General features: G+C 44.7%; 1 protein-coding gene across 1 annotated transcript in view; it reads left to right on the top strand.

The window, feature by feature from the left end:
- The first annotated feature begins 9266 nt into the window (after positions 1–9266).
- The window catches only part of PSMB2 (proteasome 20S subunit beta 2), a 45102-nt gene continuing 31209 nt past the window's right edge, over positions 9267–23159 (top strand). The window contains exons 1-3 of the mRNA XM_056846927.1: positions 9267–9372; positions 13495–13617; positions 14405–14475. Of these exons, the coding sequence (XP_056702905.1) occupies positions 9282–9372; positions 13495–13617; positions 14405–14475 (285 nt within the window). The 5' untranslated portion in view covers positions 9267–9281. The remainder of the gene's footprint in view (positions 9373–13494; positions 13618–14404; positions 14476–23159) is intronic.

Here is a 23159-nt window from a genome sequence, read left to right as displayed (position 1 = left end):
AGCTATGTAAGGTTCGCCACAGTTGGTGTTTTGGATGGGAGACCACCAAGAAAGACTGTGGTTGCTGCTCAGAGGAAGGCAATGCAAAAAAAAAAAACCTCTGTGTATCTCTTGTCTTGAAAACCCCACATACCTGGGGCCACCATGACTCAGTTGCAACTTGATGGCCAACATTATTATTATTATTATTACACTTTTGTTGATCTTCACCACATGTGTGAGAGGCCAAAATCTCTGACCTCTCCCATGATCCACTAAACCACCCAAAGGGTTCAAGTCCCCACACAGATAATCTCCCCTGGTTTATTAAACAAGGCCTTTCTCTGCTCAGCTGGTTAAGAGTGTAGTGGTTAAGAGCGGTGGTTTGGAGTGGTGGACTCCAATCTGGAGAACTGGGTTTGATTCTCCACTCCTCCACATGTGCGGCAGACGATAATCTGGTGAACCAGGTTGGTCTCCCCACTCCTACACCAGCTGGGTGACCTTGGGCTAGTTACAGCTCTCTTAGAACTCTCTCAGTCCCACCCACCTCACAGGGTGCCTGTTGTGGGGAGGGGAAGGGAAGGTGATTGTAAGCCGGTTTGATTCTCCCTTAAGTGGTAAAGAAAGTCGGCATATAAAAACCAACTCTTCTTCTTCAACTCCTTTCTCTTTCCCCCTCCCCTTTGGTAATTTTCTGAAAAGATGAGATAAAGAAGTTTCTTTCTTCCCATTGTATCTGAAGAAGTGACCTTTATCTCATAAATGCTCACAATGGAATAAATATTGTTATTCTTTAAGGTGCTACTGGACTTCTGTTTTGTGAGCCTCCCAACAACACTATTGGGTGGGCTGCTCATTTGGAGCAGTGGATAGTGCTGAAAAGGCAGAGCCGGTCTTCTCTGCCATCCTCCATCCCAAATCCATAGCTGGTAATGGTTTCAGATGGTGGAAGGACCTAGCTGCTCGGTTTGCTGCTGCAAAACCCCATGTAAATTTGCAGATGTGTGTGTGGGGATGGGGTTGTAAATAATACCATCCCTGTGTCCATCCGTCTTTCACTCTCTCTCCCACACATCATGCTGTTCACCTTTTCATATGCACACTTTGCATGCAATACTCGTACACACACTAAACTGAGGCTATTGTACTTTGGTCACATTATGAGAAGAGTCACTGGAAAAGGCAAGAATGCTAGGAAATGTGGAAGGCAGCAGGAAAAGAGGAAGAGCCAACATGAGATGGATTGACTCAGTCAAGGAAGCCACAGCCCTCAGTTGTAATAGCAGGAGATCTCCTGCTACTACCTGGAGGTTGGCAACCCTAGCCTGCCAACCTGATTGAGTCTGCCTGCACCGTCCATCATGGTCTATCTGTCACAACAAAACACCTGGTTGGGATGCTACAGTGCAGTTGCTGGGGAGGCTGACTAGGGTTGCCAACCTCCAGGTACTGAAGGAGAAAAAAGACACCTCTGTACTATCTGTATAGTCTGTATTATCAGGAGGATGAGAAAACCAGTACAGGAGCAATGCTGCTAACAATGCCAATATATTATAGCTACATATACACTTTACAGTATGTGGTAATGAAACCACCAACAACACATACATTCAGTACAACAGTGGATGTACAAAATTTCCACAGCTCATTTGAATTCCATCTGGTAAGTATCAAATAAGTCCTTTGAAGTAATTATCTTAGTCTTTTCTCAAAACAGATGCTGCAAGATGAACAGTCAAGGAGAATACGATCGTTTCGGAGCACAAGGGCTCAGTTCTTCATCAGTTCTTCAAAAGATGCAATGCATGCAATCCTATATCAACATCCATGATATCAGGTTTCAAAGAATAACCTTTTCCAGAATAAAGTGAATAATACTTCCCCAGAGGGGTAAGATGCTGAGTTCCTCCACTTTATTCTGGAAAAGGTTATTCTTTGAAACCTGATATCATGGATGTTGATATAGGATTGCATGCATTGCATCTTTTGAAGAACTGATGAAGAACTGAGCCCTTGTGCTCCGAAACGATCGTATTCTCCTTGACTGTTCATCTTGCAGCATCTGTTTTGAGAAAAGACTAAGATAATTACTTCAAAGGACTTATTTGATACTTACCAGATGGAATTCAAATGAGCTGTGGAAATTTTGTACATCCACTGTTGTACTGAATGTATGTGTTGTTGGTGGTTTCATTACCACATACTGTAAAGTGTATATGTAACCTCCAGGTACTAGCTGGAGATATCCTGCTATTACAACTGATCTCCAGCCGATAGAGATCAGTTCACCTGGAGAAAATGGCCACTTTGGCAATTGGACTCTATGGCATTGAAGTACCTCCCCTCCCGGTACTAGCAGATCTCCTGCTATTACAACTGATCTCCAGCTGATCTATCAGTTCCCCTGGAGAAAATGGCCACTTTGGCAATTGGACTCTATGGCATTGAAGTCCCTCCCCAAACCCCGCCCTTCTCAGGCTCTGCCCCCAAAACCTCCCACCGGTGGTGAAGAGGGACCTAGCAACCCTGAGGCTGATACAGTCGTGGCTCCAAAAACCCAACTACAATCTTTTCCCTGCCAGCCACTCACTAACCAAACACTTCAGGAAGCACCGCAGTTACACAGCAGGATTACTCTGCTTGTCTGTTTTCTGACTGTTTTCTGGTTGTTCCTGTTTGATTGCTGCTGCTATGATCATTGATGCTTTTTATTTCATCGGATGTTTCATTATGTATTTTGATGTAGTTTTCACTATATATTGGAAGTTGTCATATGAGGGTATAAATGAATAAGTAACACAGGCAAACCATTACATTATAGCCTTCTGGAAGAACCTTTCAGCCATGGTCATCATGGAGCATAGCGAACTAACAAAATATTACTGACAGTGTGGGGGAAAACGACATCATCCCTTTTCACCCCTGCAGCAGAATGGCCTGCAAAAAGGTGCCAGCACAGTAGATCGATCCAGAGAGCAGACGTGGTCTGATAAAATAGCAAGTTTAATTGTAGCATTGGGTGTTGTCCCATTTTTCGTTGCTCAACCAGGGGAAAAAATCTTCCGAATATCAATATGCCGACATCTGTGCAGAGGTTGAGCATCTGCATTGGTCCCCATGCACCCCATCAGTGCAAAATAGAAAAATCAGGTATTTTTGAATGAAATGTAAAATCTCATGGTCAGACACCAAATTCTGCTTATCTGTCATTGATACTAAATACCATTTACTGCCAAAGTTCTGTCCAGTTGACAGATGATCCAGGCATGCGTTAAGGGGAGGTTGTGCTACATGCAATCCTCTTGGTATGTTTGGTGTGACATAGCTTCCAGCAGCTTCAGTGTGTGCGACTGGAAATCCAGATTTTTTTAATGGTAGAAAGCTAGAAAATATGCATGTTGTCCTACTTGCACAAAATGGTGATGGTGAGTATTGGGAGGATTGCGGGGATGTGTTTTTCTTACACAAGGGTGGGGTGCTAAAATGTGGAATTCACTGCCAGAGGATGTAGTCATGGCCACAGGCATAGACAGCTTGGAAAGGGGGTTAGACAGATCCATGGAGGTCAGGTCTATCAGTGGCTACTAGCCACGGTGACTAAAGGGAACCTCCATGTTCAGAGGCAGTAATCCTCTGAATACCAGTGGCAGGAGGCAACATCAGGGGAAAGCCTCGGCCCCTATGCCCTGCTGTTGGCCCTCCATAGTAACTGGGTGGCCACTGTGTGAGACAGGATGCTGGACTAGATGGACCACTGGTCTGATCCAGCAGGGCTGTTGTTATGTTCTTAAAATTGTAATAACTGAACGGGACTAAATACTGGCCAATATCCAAAACACTGGAATCAAATATTGAAAAAACAGTACTCGAAACTAGGTACCAGATTTACAGTGGGTGAATGTTTCCGTATGCCGAGAACATCTAGTAAACATTTGATGTCAAAATTTATAGGAAAGAATTGAGGTGGAGCAGATCTCCTTTGTCTCCTATTTGGTGCTACCCGATGTCTGTCTAAATTATAACATAAATGCCAGTTCTGAACTTTTAACTGTAGCTCAGAATACCCATATTTTTGAGTTTTGTGCTGAAAAATCGGGGGGGGGGGGGCGTTCATAGCTCTTGATGGTGTTTACTTCTCTCCTCCTCCGCTCCCTGCAGTGCTGCCATCGTTACACTGGCCAGTAGCCAGGGCGTTGAACCGGACTTGCTGGCCTGGGGCTAACTTCACCCTCTCTGGCACCACGGCACACTGTGCCAGACCCTATTTGCAACCTGTAACTGGCTGGGCTGTTGCAGTCCATAGTGCCTGAAAAAGAATTCCCAAAGCAAGAACAGGTGGCAGGACAGGTAATGCAATTGCCCACCCTGCAGGAGGGCTGGCGAGGTAGCCTGGAGGAGCACCTCTCCCCTTCCCCAGCAGTTGTGCTCGCCACGACTCTGTGGTCTGAATGCGGCCACCTGCAGCTTAGCAAGGGAAGCAGCGGGGACTGGCTTGCCTGGGTAGTGCCCCGAACAGCCGCCTGCCAATTTTAACCACTTGGTGGCATTTCCTATTGATGAAACCAACCCAAATCCCTACCTGTCAAAATTGCCTACCGCAAGGTAGCTGTTTTTGATACACTGGCCATCAAAAACACACATACGCCTGTCAAATTTTGCCTGCCAGTGGCATTTTGTGAGAGCCTGTTTGTTCTTCTGTTGCTGTGCTTGCCAATCAGAATCACACAAGTGCCAAGGGAAACAATGCATCTGAACAAGTACTGAGTATCTTTGGACTATGATATGAATTACGAGAGAAGAGAGAGAGAAAAGGATGTTTCAGGTGATAACCATTTAAACAGGACACCCCTTATTTTGTGTACATTTTCTATAAGGCGGATACATCTGATATCAACTGCGGCCGACAAAAGCAGAGAACATCTCTAGCTAACTTAGCATGTTCAGTAGCATTTAGCTGCAAAATGTTACAAGTAGGCTGCTCTGGGTACTGTACCAGCCCACTGTATTTTAAAAGTCTGTCAACATTGCATGGCTCCATGCCCCCGGCTCTTTCCTGACCATCAGAGTCCCAAGTTTCCCCTGTTCTAGAGAAAGCCCTAGAAATCTGAGATCCAATTCTGTGTACAAGCTTAAGAATGATGATGGTGCCCAATAGTTTCAGGATTAGTTGCAAGGTCCTACTGGTAAGTGCCAACCGCTGATGCTGGAACTGGTCAGTGCATAAAGCTGAAGAAAGAATTTTAAATTGCTAAGTAGCACCATCAAATTCTGAGGCACCAAGGCAGACAGGTGCCTCCTGTTTTCCCGCTGCCTGAGATATTCCATCTTTCTTTTTCATCCTTGGTTCCGAAAATCTGATCAGTATGTTTTCCCTTTCTTCCATCAGATTCTTTTTTCTTTCCAAAATCCAATCTGTCAAGACAATTCAATAACAACCTTAGCATTTAATTGCACCCTGGGGCATAATAAAAACCAGCAAGAAGGATAGCTGTTGATAATTTTTTGTGTGTTAAACTTATGAAAATAAAAACACAAACCCACAAGTTAGGCTGGCCGGCTTTGTGGGTATAGGGAATAGTTCTAGCAATCTATAGGGAAAGCATATTTGAAAGCTCCAAAATTGGATCCACACATTTCAAAACTGGCATGTGGTTTTGCCATTGTTCGGTAAAGGGAAACATCCTGTTTTGATTTACACATGCGCCGCTCAATTTAACAAGTGTGGCTGTGGGCAATTGGAAAACAGTCAAAATGGTGAATGTATGCCTTACTCTCATTTATACTGTTTCCTAAAGACAATTTGTGCCCCCCCCCCAGCCCATTACTGCATTTTTTTGAAACCTGCAGTGCCACAGAGAGGGCAAAGCTGAAATCTCGCCTGCCGCTGTTCTGCCCAAATGCAACACAGGGAGTGAAATCCAAGAGCAGACATTGTAAGACATAGAGAAATAAATACTGAGCTGGTCTGCTCAGTAGTAAGTGCCATGTTATTCATTGGGACTTGGCCCTAGGAAACTCTGTTAGGACTGCAGCCCTTGAAGGGGAACAATTGTGGCTAAAGAAGGAGCACAGAGCTCTGGAGGGAAAGGGGGAGAAGTCTGAATCAGACATATACATATTCCTGCCTGGATCAAAAACTGCCCATCAGATATGAAGTTTTTAGGAACTTGGTTTCAATAGTCAAAAATTCAAAAATGACCCATGCAACAACCAAGTCATTCTGAAGTGTCTAACTGAGCAACATCTGAGCACACTCATTCTACTAGGACAGCCCCCATTTTCGTGGCACGTAACCCCAGTAAATTGCTCTTCCTATTTTGTCCTTGGAGATGCTTTTTTGTTTTGTTTTTAAGTGTTACTGGGTAAACACATGGAATGCTCTTCCCTTCCATTCTGTCCTAAACAGGGCCAGATATTTAACATGGAAGATATTTAACATATTTATATATTACTCTTTTGTTGTATACGAAACACAGTTTCCATATATGGAAAAAATAAACATTATAAACAGCAACCACAAATTCTGCCAATCAGCACGGCAGCAGTTCAATTTCCAGGGGGCCTTTTAAATCATTCAGTCTTGTTTTTCCCCCCTAAAGAGTGTCACAGAAGATGCCACTTCCCACACTTTTCTAGCTAGCCCATTCCAAAGGACTGGGCTGCTGCCAAGAAAGCCCAAATAGGAGCTGGAAATCGTCTCATCTGGCACTCCAGGGCGTATGTCAGGAGAGGTGATGTTGGTCCCAGGCCGTCGGGGTTCATGCCAGTGCTCTGAACTGAACTCAGAAACAAACCAATTTTGCAGTTTTCACTAGGGTTGCCAGGTCCCTCTTTGCAACCGGCAGGAGGTTTTTGGGGCGGAGCCTGAGGAGGGCGGGGTTTGGGGAGGGACTTCAACGCCATAGAGTCCAATTGCCAAAGCAGCCATTTTCTCCAGGTGAATTGATCTCTAACGGCTGGAGATCAGTTGTAATAGCAGATGTCCAGCTAGTACCTGGAGGTTGGCAACCCTAGTTTTCACTGATTACTCCTTCCTGCTGCAGACCCCCTTCATGTCATTCCATAGGGTCCCCTATCCCTCAGAAGCAGCATTTCATGGAGATCAGTGAGCTGCATTACAAGCAAATTTTTGTTCTGCCATTGGCAAATTTTGTCTGGACCCAACACCTGAAGACAATGTAATATGTGAGCATAGGGTTGCTAACTCCAGGTTGGGCAATTCCTGGAGATTTGAAGTTGGAGCCAGGGGAAAGTGGGGTCTGTGAAGGGGAGGGCACTCAGCGGGATATAGAGTCCACTTTCTAAAGCTGCCATTTTCTCCAGGGGAACTGACTGTCACATGGAGATCTTTTTTAAAAAAAAATTTGGGAGATCTCCAAGCCCCACCTGGAGGTTGGCAACCTTTTGTGGGCACCACCAACCCACATCTTCTATTTCTCCCCAATAGAGGAAAATGCACATGATCAGCCTCGGTCAAGTCATTGGGTGGTTGTACTTCTGAGGAATGTGCCTAGAATCAGTGTGGTGTGGCGGTTAAAAGTATTGTATTAGTATATGGAAGACCCACGTTCAAACCTCCACTCTGTCGTGAAGCTAGCTAAGTGACCAGCCTCTCTCTCGGCCAGCCCTAAAAATGTAGCTTATCTTGGTTCCAGTCGCTCTCAGTGTAGCCTGTCTCACAGGATTGTTTAGGGTTGCCTGGTCCCTCTTCGCCATCGGCTGGAGGTTTTTGGGTCGGAGCCTGAGGAGGGTGGGGTTTTGGGAGGATCTTCAATGCCATAGAGTCCAATTGCCTAAGCGGCCATTTTCTCCAGGTGAACTGATCTCTTGGCTGGAGATCAGTTGTAATAGAAGGAGATCTCCAGGTAGTATCTGGAGGTTGGCAACCCTAGGGTTGTTGGGGTTGCCAGCTCCAGGTTGGGAATTACCTGGAGGTTTTTGGGGGTGGAGCCTGAGGAGGGCGGGGTTTGCGGAGGGGAGGGATTTCAGTGCCATTGAGTCCAACGGCCAAAGCGGCCATTGTCTCCAGGGGAACTGATCTCTATCGGCTGGAGATCAGCTGTAATAGCAGGACATCTCCAGCCACCACCTGGAGGTTGTAGGAATGAAACAGGGCAGGCTCAAGGTATCAAAAAGCTATATTCTACAAGTACAAGACTTAAGCTAATGAGACATACAATTATACAACAATATACAGCAGCTGTTCCACAAAGTCAACAGAAATTACAAAAGGCCAAATGGCAGTCTCCAGAAGGGGACGTGAAGCAAGTCCGTGTGGAAAGATGGTCAGATGTTAAATTCCAAGGTGGAAACCTCAGTCTTGCCACTGTCCGAGCGGCGCGAAAGGGAGGAAACGCTTTCCCGGGTAGTTAACGCTTTCCCGTTCCCAGCTGCTGTATATTGTTGTATAATTGTATCATTGCATGTCTCATTAGCTTAAGTCTTGTACTTGTAGAATATAGCTTTTTGATACCTTGAGCCTGCCCTGTTTCATTCCTACATTCTTGCATTAACAGTGGTTTTGAGTCTTTGTTGCTGCTTACCACCTGGAGGTTGGCAACGCTAGTTATCACTTTCAGCCTCACCTAACTCATGTACTCTGTCCCGAGCTTCTTGGAGGAAGAGCGGGATTTGTTTAAAAAGTGTTACATTAAATCAGTGGTTCCCAACCTTTTTTTGACCAGGGACCACTAGGACTTTTTTGTTCGGTGCAGGGACCCCAAGGTTCAAAATAAAAATTCAGAGAATTTGAAAATAAACTTTAACCATAACTGTTAGTTAAACATTAAACTTAGAATAATATTTGAATATATATATTTTTATAATAGAGAACTTTTTAATTGAAAAAATTAATTTATTAGGGTTTATAACTTTGTTTCGCGGACCTTAATTTAGTTCCCGGGGACCAATGGGGGTCCATGGACCCCTGGTTGGGAACCAGTGCATTAAATGGATAAGAACAAAAGGTAAAATTTGGCTGGACGGGGAGTCACATGACTCTGGAAAGCCCCCTCCACGAGGAGAACAGTAGAGTAGATGACTGTCTGGACAGCCGTGGCACGTGTTTAGAAAAGGGGCGGGAAGAGAACGCGGCCCCGCGGCTCCACTCTCACGCGCTCCGTCTCCCAGTTCTCGCGAGACGTTACTTCCCCTCTTTCCGCGGCCCTTGGGTGCTGGCGTCATTTCTCCGCGCCGCGTCGCGCGCCGGGTTCCTCGCCTGCGCGCTGTGTCACTGTCGCGCGCTTCCGCCTTCTCTCCGGCTCCCGTCGCAAAGAGCTTTTGCCGCCCGCCGGGTCCTGATGGAGTATCTCATCGGCATTCAAGGGCCGGACTTCGTCCTGGTGGCCGCGGACACCATCGCCGCCTCCAGCATCGTCCACATGAAACGCGGTCAGTCTGTGGGCCACGGCCTTGGAGAGGGGTTGGTGGGGCTATCCATGGCCACGAGTCAAAATGGATACTAGTCATGCTGCAGACCTGTTCTCTCCAGGAGCAGAGGAGCAGGCCTGTTATCTTAGGTGCGGTGGAACACAGGCAGGATGGTGCTGCTGCAGTCGTCTTGTTTGGGGGCTTCCTAGAGGCACCTGGTTGGGCCACTGTGTGAACAGGCTGCTGGACTTGATGGGCCTCGGTCTGATCCAGCATGGCCTTTCTTGTGTTCTTAAAACAGATAAAAGGAAGTATTTCTTCACACAACGCATGTGGAACTCCCTGCCCCAGGATGTGGTGAGGGCTGCCAACTTGGAAGGCCTTAAGAGGGGAGTGGACATGTTCATGGAGGAGAGGGCTATTCATGGCTACTAGTAAAAATGGATACTAGTCATGATGCATACCTGTTCTCTCCAGGATCAGAGGAGCATGCCTGTTATATTAGGTGCTTTGGAACACGGGCAGGATAAATGCTGCTGCAGTCATCTTGTTTGTGGGTTTCCTAGAGGCACCTGGGTGGCCACTGTGTGTACAGACTGCTGGACTTGATGGGCCTTTGTCTGATCCAGCAGGGCTTTTCTTATGTTCTTGTGTCTGTTTCTGTTACTCAGGAGCCCTTGCATCCTGTCAGGTGCAGACAGGGTCCGTCTTGCGCTGCACTTTCGTTTTCTGGCTCTGCTTTCCTCACTGTGCTGAAAGAGGGAGCGCTGGGGGGAGGAGCACTGGTGAGAGGAGAAAAGCTGCGAAATTTGAAATTCCCACACGACTTGGGCACAGGAATTCTGCTTTCCAAGGCAGCCTGCTCTCTGCCTTTTTTTCCTTAAAAAGGGGAGGAGGAGTAATGTCATTTCTGTAAAGCCCTTTTGATCCCAGTGTACCCTGTTACTGATACCTAGGCCTTGTCTACACATACAGTAGAAAAAAGGGATTGGGTTCTGTGGTGGCAGAATGGGCTAAACGGTTTCAAACTATATATGTGTGTTGAAGGGGACTTATTTTTTGTGCTTCCCATTTAAAGCTACTGTACTTTTGGAAAAGTGTTCTAGCCCAGCATTTTATTTATTTTTTTAGATCATTTATAGCCTGCTTTTCTCACTGAGACTCAAGGTGGGTTACAGAGTAAAGAAAGAGAGAGGAAAATGTGATCATACAACATGACATCTAGTGAACAGTACAACAGGTGTAGGAATATAACATTCAAAGACAATGTGATCAACAAAGAGAACAGCAAGCTGCTTGTGGCAAAAGTATTATGTGAGCAATGCCAAATGTGGATTTCCAAGGTATGAGACAGTGCAAGTCATACCTACAATAATAATGGTGTGCTTTCTTTGTAACTGATTAATGGCGACCCCAGGACATGGGGTTTTCAAGGTAAGAGATGAGCAGAAGTGGTTTGACATTGCCTTCTTCATACCAACCCCAATGTTGTTTGGTGGTCTCCCTTCCAAGTACTAACAATGGCTGACCCTGCTTATCTACCAAACTCTGATGAGTTTGGGTAGTCAGGGCTATTCAGGCTACTACCTACAATAATAGATAACAGCAATAATGATTGCAAGATGTCCTTGTTATTGGCTTACAGGAAATTAATATAAGGGAACTTTGAAAACGACAATGCCTCCCTTGCAGTCCAAAATGGTAGTCTGCTTTGCCACCTCAGCCTCACGGCTGTAGTGTGGAAGTGGCACCCCAGTTGCTGATAGAAGAGAAACCTTTTGCCTGAACTGCTTGGGGGTGGAGAGGGCTGCTTGCCACACAATCTAGCCTGTGGTGCAATGTGACCTAGATGCTGCTGCACCTAGCCTGCCTGCTTGCCATTTGAAGACCACTGGTTATTGTAAATTTATTTAACACAGTCCGAGACCAATAAAAATAGAATCAATCCATAAAAATAGAATCAAACTTCCAGAATATCAATTAACATGATCTCAAGTGGGCCAACTTGAGAGAATATCAATTAATATGATCTCAAGTGGGCCAACTTGAGAGCCCTTTTGAGCAGAAAGGTACGATGTAAAATTCCTAAACATGAAATGAAGTATATTAAGAGTGATTCGTTATGACTTTAGCATTTTAGTGGGCCAACTTGAGAGCCCTTTTGAGCAGAAAGGTACGATGTAAAATTCCTAAACATGAAGTGAAGCAATGGAGTGTAAAGTGAATTGGAAAGACTTGTGGTTTAACAGGTACAACTGTAGAAGAAGAAATACAGACAACCTTTTGCCAAAGTCTTACGATTATTGAAATGGGTTTTTTTTAATAGTAAACAAAGCAACCTAAATGTAAAGTCTCTTCTGCCAGTGTAAGGTTTTTATTTTGGCCTAAGTTTTCATGGGGTAGAGTCTGCTTTGTCATGTGCGTGAGGTAGGCTCTCACATGGCAGGCAGGTATATGAGGTTACGAAGGGGAAAAAACTGAACACTCTTCTGAAGTTAATGGGGGTTACCACACTTTGTATTCCCAGCGATGTATTAAGAGTTTGAAAACGTTATAAAAAACATCGCTTTAAAAGGGTTTTTGGATACCACTGCTTATAAATGGTTGGAAGATGTCTTCACAGCTAAAGGGGCCAAACAAAGTGCAAACAGTATTTTTTATAATGTTTTCAAATCTTAATACATCGGTGGGAATACATAGAAAGTGCGAACAGTATTTTTTATAACATCTTCAAACTCTTAATACATCGTTGGGAATACAAGTGCAGTAACCCTCAATGTCAGAACATACTTGGAGTTGAGCAACATGCGATGGTTGCAGATAGTGCCATTAAGTGTGTGATGGAAGGGGTGCAATTTAAAGTGCACAGTATGTGTGTCTCCATAAAGTTTCCCTTCTCTTAGCAGACTCCTCTTGGGAGATCACCACCCAAGTAGCCAAGTTTTGTCTTCGGTCTTGTGGGATTTGTAAACGGCTGACTGAAAATCTCACCCTGTAGATGATTTTTCTTCCTCTCTACAAACCGTTTCTCCCAGCATCATCAACATATTTTATTATTTTAACTTTTTAATTTTTATCCAAAGCTGATCTTGTATCGACATAAAGATTTGATTTAAAGTGTGTGATGGAAGGGGTGCAATTTAAAGTGCACAGTATGTGTGTTTCCATACTTTTGAGAATCCCCATAGCGCTTCCCTCTTTGGTGTTTCTCTTTCCATCTTAGTACTAAAGTGAAGAGGGTGGAGACCCAAGATAAACAAGGTGTGTGGGGAGGTGTAGAGTGGCGGGCCAAACTTTATCCAGAAGCTGCCATTTTATTTTATTTCCTTTATGTATGTATGTGTTTAGGCGCCCCGTGGCACAGAGTGGTAAGCTGCAGTACTGCAGTCCAAAGCTCTGCTCACAACCTGAGTTCGATCCCGACGGAAGTTGGTTTTAGGTAGCTGGCTCAAGGTTGACTCAGCCTTCCATCCTTCCCAGGTCGGTAAAATGAGTACCCAGCTTGCTGGGGGTAAAGGGAAGATGACTGGGGAAGGCACTGGCAAACCACCCCGTAAACAAAGTCTGCCTAGTAAACGTCGGGATGTGACGTCACCCCATGGGTCAGGAATGACCCGGTGCTTGCACAGGGGACCTTTACCTTTATGTATGTATTTATTTATTTCCCTTTATTTTTCAGTATTGGTTTCTGGTTCTGGATTCTTCCTCCTTCCTCTCCACCCCTTCCTGTTTGGTTATCCCCATTATTGTATTTGTATTTATTGTTAGGGCTCCTATTGAATTTTAGAGTTTTTAAGTTTTTTAACTTTTATGGTGTGTGTGTGATTGGCACAGGGGATACTGCCTATGGTGGCTTTCATAGCATTATTTGTTTGTCAAGTGGCATTTTGGCTAGGGCCCAATCAAGAGACAAAGGTAGTAACATCAACACTTTTATAGGATGGTTCACTCTGCACTTGCCTCTTTTGAGAACTAGTAACAAAGACTTTCCTAGCTTCACATTGTGCGGAGGTCTGTTGAGCTCCCTACATATGGTAGTCTTAAATTCGAATGTGGAAGCTCTGTCTCATTACATGAAGCTTCACAGGAGTTTACTCTTATTTCTGATAGTAGTGTAATTTCTTCTGTTTCCCGTGGGTCTAGATCATGACAAGATGTTCAAGATGAGTGAGAAAATCTTGCTCCTGTGTGTTGGGGAGGCTGGTGACACTGTCCAGTTTGCAGAATACATCCAGAAAAATGTCCAGCTCTACAAGATGAGGAATGGTGAGTGGAGGCTGGGGACTTCTGTTTGGGGCACCAAATGTTTAGGATTCTCCTGTGATGAAATACTTTGCATGTTTACAAGGTGGCAGGAAGTGTGACTAGAAGAGAGGCTCCAGAATTCTACATGCATCTTGGTTGGGCAGAGGCAGGATATGTCTTCCACCCACCATCCCAGTTGCTGCCTGAATGACATTGCAGTAGAGCAGGTTCTAAAGAGAAACTTTTTATTTGCACCCCTATGCTTCTGGGGTCTCTTAAGAGACTACACATTCTGAATACCCATGTAATGGGATTATATCTCTTCAGACTGCAGGTCTGATAATATCATCATTAGAAGTAGTATTATCCTCTTTGTCCTTGGAAACCAGCACTTCTGGGCTAGAGGTGAGTGGGATAGAAGTTCTCCTGAAATACTAGTCTTCTATAAGGAAGGGACATTTAAAACAAGACAGGCATCCATTCAAAGATGGGACCACATATCACTGCTAAGTGAATCCATAGCACCCGACCTCCTCCACAGGGCTGGAATTTATCTCAACTGTCAGGTGTGGATAGAGATTTCCAAAGTGTTTGCATAAATAAGAACAGACATAAATAAGAACAGACTTTTAGCTGCCAAGGAGAAAAAAACTACCCCCACCCCACATCTGTTGCAGAATCATTCTGACCCTGACTCAAAAAGGTCAGAGTTGTACATGAGTCAGGAAGTGAAAGAAATGCTTGTTTTCATTCTCTGAGTATATTATCTGTTCACCTATAGCCTTGTGAATATGTCAATTTATTGCAGGGTATGAGCTATCTCCAACTGCAGCTGCCAACTTCACGCGTCGGAATCTGGCTGACTATCTGCGGAGCAGGGTAAGCAAGATGCAAGCCTCTTATATTACTCTCATGTTGAGTCAGTTCTGGCTTTTACATGTTTCAGACGTGACCGCCTGCATTATTTCCTAGTATAAAGTTGATCAAGCTACTGGGAGAAGTATTCGCCTTTTGGTAAAGGTGGCAGTTAGCAATGAATAGTGAACATCTTTGAGGCTGTGTCTTGCTACAGGAGCAGGAAACACATACTGGTCTTCAGAAGCATCCATTCTGGGTTTTATACTCTGAACTAAAAATGACTTTGTCCTTTATTTATTTGATACATCACCAGTATTCACAACCTTAAATATATGTGTGCCCCAAACCATATTTTTAAACTTTACTTGTGAAGGCAGCCTCAGCAAAGCCAGGTGGTCACCATGCTGAAAAAATTAAGTTTTGTATCCTAGTTAATGCAGATTCTCTGCCAAGTAAAAGTGAAATTCTGCAGTCTTTATTCTGCATAATTTCTCTTCTCTTAATTTTGAAATCATACTGATTTGGCAAAACCAGAATAAATTATGCAAGCCATAAGGAGGGGTCTGGAGCTGTGCTGGGCCCTGAAGCCCGCTCTCCAGCCACTGGGAATCTTATCCTATCACATACAGCCCACCGCCACCACCCTGGCTCCTGGGACTTCAGCCTCTACTTACTTGCTCTATAATTATGTTGGAAGCCCTAAGGGCTAAAATTGAGGGGTTTTTTTTTAGTTGAGGTTCTCAGAAAGCTGAATTATCTAGGGTCAGTACAATATTCTGCATGTTTTTCTCTGCACTCTCTTAATCTGAACACAAGGGGTAAAGCGGATTCAGGAGTAGGTACATGGCCTGTTTGGGGGCAGGGTTGTACTCATTCTGAAAGAGCAGGGTCACAGTCTGGGGGATCACACCTGATTCTTGTTTTGGTTAAGCAACTCTCCTGGCCACTGTCACACACCTTAGTAGCATTCAGATTGGATTACTGTAACATGCCAGACATGGAGTTGCCCTTGAAGATGGTCTGAGAAACATCACTATTCAAAATACAGCAGCCAGGATGTTCAGTTGGGGCTTGCTGCAGCACAGATGTTAAGCTTCTAGTATTTTCTGGTCTCCCTTTAAGGTGCTTTCTTAATCCTTAGTGCCTTGGCCTTAAAGTACCTGACAGACTGCATCCTGCCCACATGTTCTTGTTCACGCACTGAGGTCAGTCAAGTGGTTCTTCTTTTAGGAATCCACACTATCACAGGTTTGTTGGGGGGGGGGCACTTCCATACTATAGAACTCCCTTGCAAACTCTCGGTACCCATCTTCCAGCAGTATCTGGACTTGTTCCAGAAAAACTGCAAGCAGTGTGTTTTTATCCTGGCTTTTATTAGTTGGTGGTGTTGCTAGTTTTACATACTGTCAGTTTATTTTTTACTTGCAAGGTTCTTTGGGCATATTTACTACAGAAAGGTAGCCATCTGTATAGTGCTTGGGGCCATACAAAATGGTTTGCATAAGCTGTCTTGTATTCTTTGCAAAAACTATGTAAAGCCAGTATTGCTGTCCCCATTTTGTGGACTGGGGCTCTGGGCTGGAGAAAGTTGGTTGGCTGAGGTCACTTTGTAATGCTATTGTACTATATGCTCTTGGCTAATCATGTTACACCAAAAGTGAGCTAAGACGAGCTGATTGGGGTCTCCTTAGAAAAAGCAAAGAGTATGTTTGGGTTTTCACCCTTCCCTCTCTTAAAGTGGCTGATTGCAACAGTATTTGCCCCATCTCCTTTCACTGTGATTTTTTTTTTTTTTGGTTGGGTGTCTCTCTTTTTACCATAAGCATGTGCATACACATGACTGAACGCTGCAGGGCAGAAAACGCAAAGTAAAAATGGAAGTGGCATGTGATCAGCCAAGTTTGCCTCTAATTTGGAAACAGCTGCTTTAAAAAAAATGTAGCTTAGCATTATGGCAGCAGGAAATGGTGAATAGGTAAACAGTATGGTCCCAAGTATCAGTGCGGTAAGCTGTGTCCCGTGAAAGCTCATACCCTGCCCGAAATTTTGTTAGTCTTTAAAGTGCTACTGCTCTTTTCTAGAGTGGTCTCATGGTATGGTTAAATGATACAGCAACCTTGGTGGTCATATGTCTGGACAGTGACGGAATAGGAGACTTTCTGGGACTGCTGTGTAAACGGCCTTGACTTCCACAATGGCAGTATATGAATATGGTGTAAAAACAAAAAAAAGAGAAGGAACTGGTGGGTTAAGTATTTTCTTTTCCTACAGAGGCCTAAGATGTGGGCTGTCTGTAGAGGAAACAATTGGCTGTACAGGGATAGTTTCTCTGAATATGTAGTGCTGCAGTGCAAAGTTAAGTCTGTTGTGAACGCAAGAATAGCCTCCTGGGGTCACGCTGATTCCATCTGTTCATGCATTCTAACAGTGGCAAAGCAGAATACCCCTGGGAAACGATCTTGTTTGTACTCGGCATCTGATATTGAGGTGCGCCGCTTTTATACACAGGTTCTATTGAGCGGTGCTAGCTAACGGCTGTTCATCTGGCACAAGTGCCGAACAGTAGCACCTCAGGCCGCTTCGCTCAGCACACGAGGGCTTGTTCTCCATCCAGCCGACTGAGGTGAGCCCCATGGGCCTGGCAGTGCCTTTGGGGCTCCGTTTGCTCCCCATGTATCTGTCCAGCTACAACCCTCACATTCTCCCCACACGTACTTTGTTGTCTTTACACAAAAGCCAAAAAGTTGCCTACCCCGTTCACACCCAATTTGCTATAATTTCCCCGGGGGGCGGGAGGGGGCGAGCTCAGTGTAGGAGCTGAAAGCTTTCATGTGGCTTCTTTGGCATCCTCTACGTAGAAGCATCATGGGTAGTGGCAATGGGGAGTGGAGGGGCTGTGGCTCAGTGGTAGAGGATCTGCTTGGCATGCAGAAAGTCCCAGGCTTAATCACTGGCATCTCCAGTTAAAGGGACTAGGCAAGTAGGTGATGGGAAAGACGCCTTGCCTGAGACCCCAGAGAGCCACTGCTGTTCTGAGTAGACAATACTGACTTTGATGGACCAAGGATCAGATTCAGTATAAGGTAGCTTCATGTGTTCATGTAAGATAGAAAAGGCCACTGCCTGATATCCTGTAGTCCCGTAGCCAGTTACTGACATAAAGTGTTTATCCCATGGAGGGACCATTGCAAACCCCTTCCAGCCTCCATTTTCTGAATACTAAAAGCCTTTCCCATTTCCAGAATTTTACATCTTTTGCGCTTGATTCTGTGAGCTGATATCTATTATTACCATTAAGCTGATTTAAGATTTATATCCTGTGTTTCTTACCAAGCAGCTTTTCAAGCTGCTGTTGCCTCCTTCATTTTATTCCCACGACAACAACCTTGTAAGGTAGGTGGGGCTGAGAGACAGCAACAGGGCCCAGGATCCCCTGGCAAGTTTCTATGATAGACCAGAGGTGCGAGCCCAGTTGTCCCAAATCCTCGTCCGACTCTCTAACAACCCCTGTGTCAGCTCTCAAGGTTGCAGGTCAGGTTCAGTCACGAGCTAGAGGCCGTCTGCCTTCCTGTTCTGAGCTGTGTCAGCTGTGAAAATGGCATGAATTCTATATCTGTTTTTGCACTGTCAAGACCAGTCTGCTTTCTCTGGCTTGCGCTCCTTGAAGCGTGTCTTTAGCTACATGCCATGGCTTGGCTTGCATGCTTGAACCTGGCGCAGAGAAAAACAGTCCTCCAGAGTTGCTTACAGCTAACCTAATTCCCCCCCCACACTGGATTCATTTTTCTGTTTTAGCAACCTTCCTAATGTCTTGTCAGAAGATTCTTCTGATCGGAACCCCCCCTCCCCCAGCATCATAGTGCCAATTTTTAAACTAGTATGCATTCTGTTCCAGGGTGACACTTCACACTATCTTGATGCTGTTTTGGAGGGGAGGGGGAGAACTGTCACAAGCATTTTGAGCTATTTTTATCGCAATGTAGAGGCTTGGGTTAAGCAGGCAAGATCACGTGTCGGAAGCTGCGGTTGTGCCGTGTTAAGACGGTTGAAGACATGGAACATCAAAACAGTTTGGCCTGGGGGTGGTGAAGAATTGTAGATGTGCAAATTTCTCCTCAAAATTAAACTTTACTTACTGCCCCTTCGAAGGCAAAATCCCACGCACAGCCTCTGTGTGCATACCCTGCATTCCGCAGGGGCACATTCATTGAACTATGTGAACATGTGCGTATCCTTCCCTTCAGTAGCGGAGAGTGTGAATTTCCTCTACACAGGCTGCTGAATCAGAGTACCTGTGTATGCGTGACACAGTGGATGGGCTCAGCTTTCTTGGTGCTCAGGGTCGTTCTGGAAGTACATATGGAACCTCCATGTACAGGTATAATATACCTCTGAATATCTGATGCCAAACAGAAGGCCATCAACTTTTTGTAAAACTCTCTTCTGAGCCACACAAGTGGGCTGTTGTTGGAAACAGAATAATTAGGGTGGACCTTGGACTGATTCAGCAAGAACGTTCTTGTGTTAGAAAACTATCCTGAGCTGGAAAGCATGTCTTCCACCCAATGCATTAGGTTTCTGCCTATGTAAAACCACTTCTTGCATTGCTTATGCCGCGTTTAATGCTTTTGTCTTCTTTCAGATTGCTAGTCCTGTTAACACTATTTGTTAGAAAACTCATCCTGTTGATTGCATTGACTTCCATTATATTGATCTGCCTTGAGTCTCTGTGAGAAAGGCAGAGTATAAATGGCATAAATAAGGTATACGTTCCGATGCATGGACACACTCCATCCTGCTGGAGTGACTAACTCAAGAAGAGCTCTTATCAGGAGTTTTCTTTGGTTTCTGCTAGTGGGGACTGTGGTCTGGGGGGTGGGTGTAATTGCATTATCTATTGGCAAAATGCACAATGTCCTCCTTAGCTATAGCAACCCATGGCAAGAGCTTGTTTCAATAAATGAGCTGCGGAGGGCTATTCTTTATAATCCATGTGCATCATATGGCACTTGAGGCTTAACAGTGACAGGCATTTTTGGAAGAGCAGAGCGGTAGCCTCCTTAGACCATTGTAGCAAAATAAAAACAGAAGTCTGGTGGCTCAACTGAGCTCCAGTTTTTTTAAAGATCGTGTTGAAATAAATGTTAGTCTTTAAGATGTTACTGGAATTCTGTTCTGGAAGAGACTTTCTTTGTTTTGCAGTACTTTTCGGTTGTCCCGACCCCCTGCACTGTTTATAGAGTTATAGCTGGTGAAGGTACACCTACGCTTATTCAACTTTGAATTTCCTTTGTGCAGAATCCTACCCCTACCCCCCTCCAGTTTTATATTGTTAGCTCTCAGAAATAAGTGGCTGGTTATTCTCTCATGCAAACTCCCAAGGTCTGACGTTTCCAGGCTGAATTAGCATCCCTTTCCTCTTGCAATTGCTCCTGGTTTGCCCTCATGCAGTTTCCTTTCTTTCCTTCTTTCGAACTCCCTTAACCAAAAGGTCTTGAGCAGTAAAAGGGGAGCCTTTATTTCTTTTAAGGAAAATATGGTGGATAGATACTTGGCTACCACCAATGTTGTTCTTGGGTCTCTATCCACCAGCAAAAAGGACAGTGTTTTGTCTTTTTACGGTGGTAGGTAATTTGATTAAGATGGGGTAACACATCGATTGCAATAGGAATTATATTGAGGACATTCCAACATCGTATGGGATAAACGTGGACAGAGCCTATCTGAACAAGTAAATTGCCATTTCTTCCATTTAACATCGCTGAAGGGGTGGCATTCAAGCAAGCAAGCATGAATGGTCTACGGTAACGAGGGACTATTAAATTGCTAAAATAAGCTGGAGTTCGCAAAGATGGAAGGATACCTAAAAATTGGGTAGAGCATAGTCTCCTAGCACGCATTACAGACCTGGAGTAATCTAATTTTTTTAATATAGTTCTTGATGGTTAATATGGATTGACTTTTCCTCATACCTGATAAAGTATCCTTAAATAGGCCTAGGATTAATAATTTCTTGTCTATTTCTTGCATCCAACGGGAGCAAAACTGTTCTTTGTTTAGTTTGTAGACCAGGCCATCCTTCTCAGTTGAAAATATGACCTTGCAGGCTTGTAGCCATGCTTTAGCTTCAGTAGAACCTTGGCCTTATTCTAACCTTAAACTTACCATCTCATGCAGTTTCACTACTCCTAAAGTTCATTTCTCGCTGACACAGCCATGGGCTGCTATCTTAGAGCTTTTGCACATGTGCATACACATGCAACCAAGATTGGGGAACACCCGATCAACACAGCAGTGTGTGGGAGAAAGCAAGGCCTGAAATGTCATCCGCTGCTATAGATCTATTTAATTAGAGGGCTGCAGGCTATGTTTCGGCTTGTAAACACCAATGATCAGGCTCTTGCTTTAATTACCTACACATCAGGTGCAAGGGAATGACCCCCTTCCTTCATAATCCGTAATCCGTATCTCCGTTGCCAGTCTCTGCCTTCCTGCCCCCTCCATTCCCTGTTTCTGTGGCATTCATACTGCATCCATGTCTTCCACTCTTTGGCTGTTTCTCTTGTGCTGCTGCCCCATTCTCTCTCAGGGGTTATCTTCCCTCCCTGCCCTGCCCTTCCGACTCACATGTTTGTACCGAGTGTTCATTGTAAGCGCAGTACAAGAATCTTTAAATTTAGACCCAAAGACATTGACAGATCGTAATAAATCGTGAAGTGATGGCCCTATTCTGCACAGCATGTGATCTGCCAAGCCAAGTACAGGCCACTCTTCATCCGTTATGTCCTGCTAGAAGGTTAGCAGGGGCTCCCTCCCCTGTTACTACCCCACACAGTAAAATCTGGAGGTCTGCGCTTGGTGAATTGCATGTTGGGCAGGCCTGTGATAGGCAGTTTTTGGAGCCTGCAGTGTTGCTAGTGAATTTTTCAGCTTTTGAAAGCAAAAGGTTCTCTCTGCCTCCCCCCCTCAAAAAAAAAAAAAAAAAACCCCAACCAGCCATAGACAGGGAAATGAATTAAGTCTTTTTTTTTGAAAATTGAGATAAGGCCTTCATTTCTCATACAAATACGCGGATTCTGTTTAATCTCTGCAAACAAACAGCTTCACTCTATTAAATTAGCTGTTTGATGTGGTGAGCCAAACAAGCTCCTTTTTGTGAAAACGAAATGTGGAGGCTTTGAGTAAATGTCATACCGAGCTGAACTGTGCGTTCCCAGGCACCAAAAGCAATTACCGAGTCTTCCACAGTCCCGTCACAACAAACTGCCAAGAGAGCCTACTTCCTCGGCTCTTCTGCAGTACAGGGACGCCAACACATGCTTTCTCTCTCTGTCCGCCACTTCTCCAAGTAATGGACAGAGACTTGCAGCTCTTCCTTTGTGGCAGGAGCCTGGCTAGATGTGGGGTATTTCACTTTACCATCTAACATGTTCCAGCGTTTGTCCATAATGCGCTGTTCCATAAAGTCCTTTTGTAAGTGGCAGTCCCCTTCTTAAAACTGTCATCGGGTCATCTGATTGCAAAGAAAAGAACAAGGTCTGTTTGCTCCCTAATAGCGCACCTTTCCCCTTGTGCATTGCAGACCGGATCCCATGGAAAAGGTCCTGTTGAAGCCTGACTTCCCAACCTCCCCCATTCCATGGCAGCCCGAAACACTGCTCCTAAGGGTCCCCCATCTTCCAGGATCAGTATTTCAGGGGGCTTTTCAGGTTGCTGGGGAAGGCGAGGAAGTCTTGCTTATGTGCCCAAAGTCCTTCTATGCACAGATCTTTTCATCGGGATCCATTTCTGAATCTCTTCCCTTTCTAGCCCTGTTCACAAGTTACAATGAACGCACAAACAATCTATGTACAGGGTGCACTTGAGTGTTCTTTGTATGCGGGCTGAGTAATTCTCATGTTACAGTCGCTGCACGTATACATGAACGTGTGATTTAAACTCCTCAGGTATCCAGGTACTGGTCCCAAGTTTCATTTGTAAAGTGAATGAACACTGGCTCTTTCTTACAAACAGAGCTAGGCACGTCCAGGCAGGATGTACATGTGTTCAACTGCAACATGTGAACAGGGCTTCTGGCCTGTTTTCATTGAGAAAAGAGCCCCCCTTTCTTACACTGTGTGTGTGTATGTGTGTTAAGTGCCATCAAGTTGCTTCCGACTTATGGCGACCCCATGAATCAGCGTCCTTCAAAACGTCCAATCCTTGACAGCCTTACACTGACCAGTCTGTAACTGGACATTCACTATTATTGTTGGGTGTAAATCTGAATAGTGTAGCATTTAATTTCGTTGTTTCATAACAGTGGCAATTTGTGTTGATGCGTGTTTTTTTTTCTTGGCGATGCTTCTCTTGGAATACTTGGCGGTTGTTTGATGGATCTGATATAAACTGTGGATATGACAAATCCCTTTTCCAGGGTGTAGTGTTGTCTACATCCCGGTCTAAAAGTAGACAGTAGTATCAGGGTTTTCCAGGCTTTTTTTTTTTTTTTTGATGGGGGTATATCTCTGCAGGAATACGTTGTATCCTTTTGAAGGGGTTTTTTTTAAAGGAACTATAGGGAGGACATCTGGATTCCCCCCCCCAAATCATCTGGAATTTCTTCATTCAGATCCTTGCTTTGCAGAGTACCGCCACATTCAACTCCGAGCATCGCTCTGCAAGGTCACGTGACCTTTGGAGCAGATGGTCCAGGTGCAACTGGC

The sequence above is a fragment of the Euleptes europaea genome, chromosome 3 (assembly GCF_029931775.1).
Source record: "Euleptes europaea isolate rEulEur1 chromosome 3, rEulEur1.hap1, whole genome shotgun sequence".
NCBI classification, from domain to species: Eukaryota; Metazoa; Chordata; class Lepidosauria; order Squamata; family Sphaerodactylidae; genus Euleptes; species Euleptes europaea.
The sequence above is the reverse complement of the archived record's forward strand: the minus strand, read 5'-3'. Positions and strand labels throughout refer to the sequence as shown.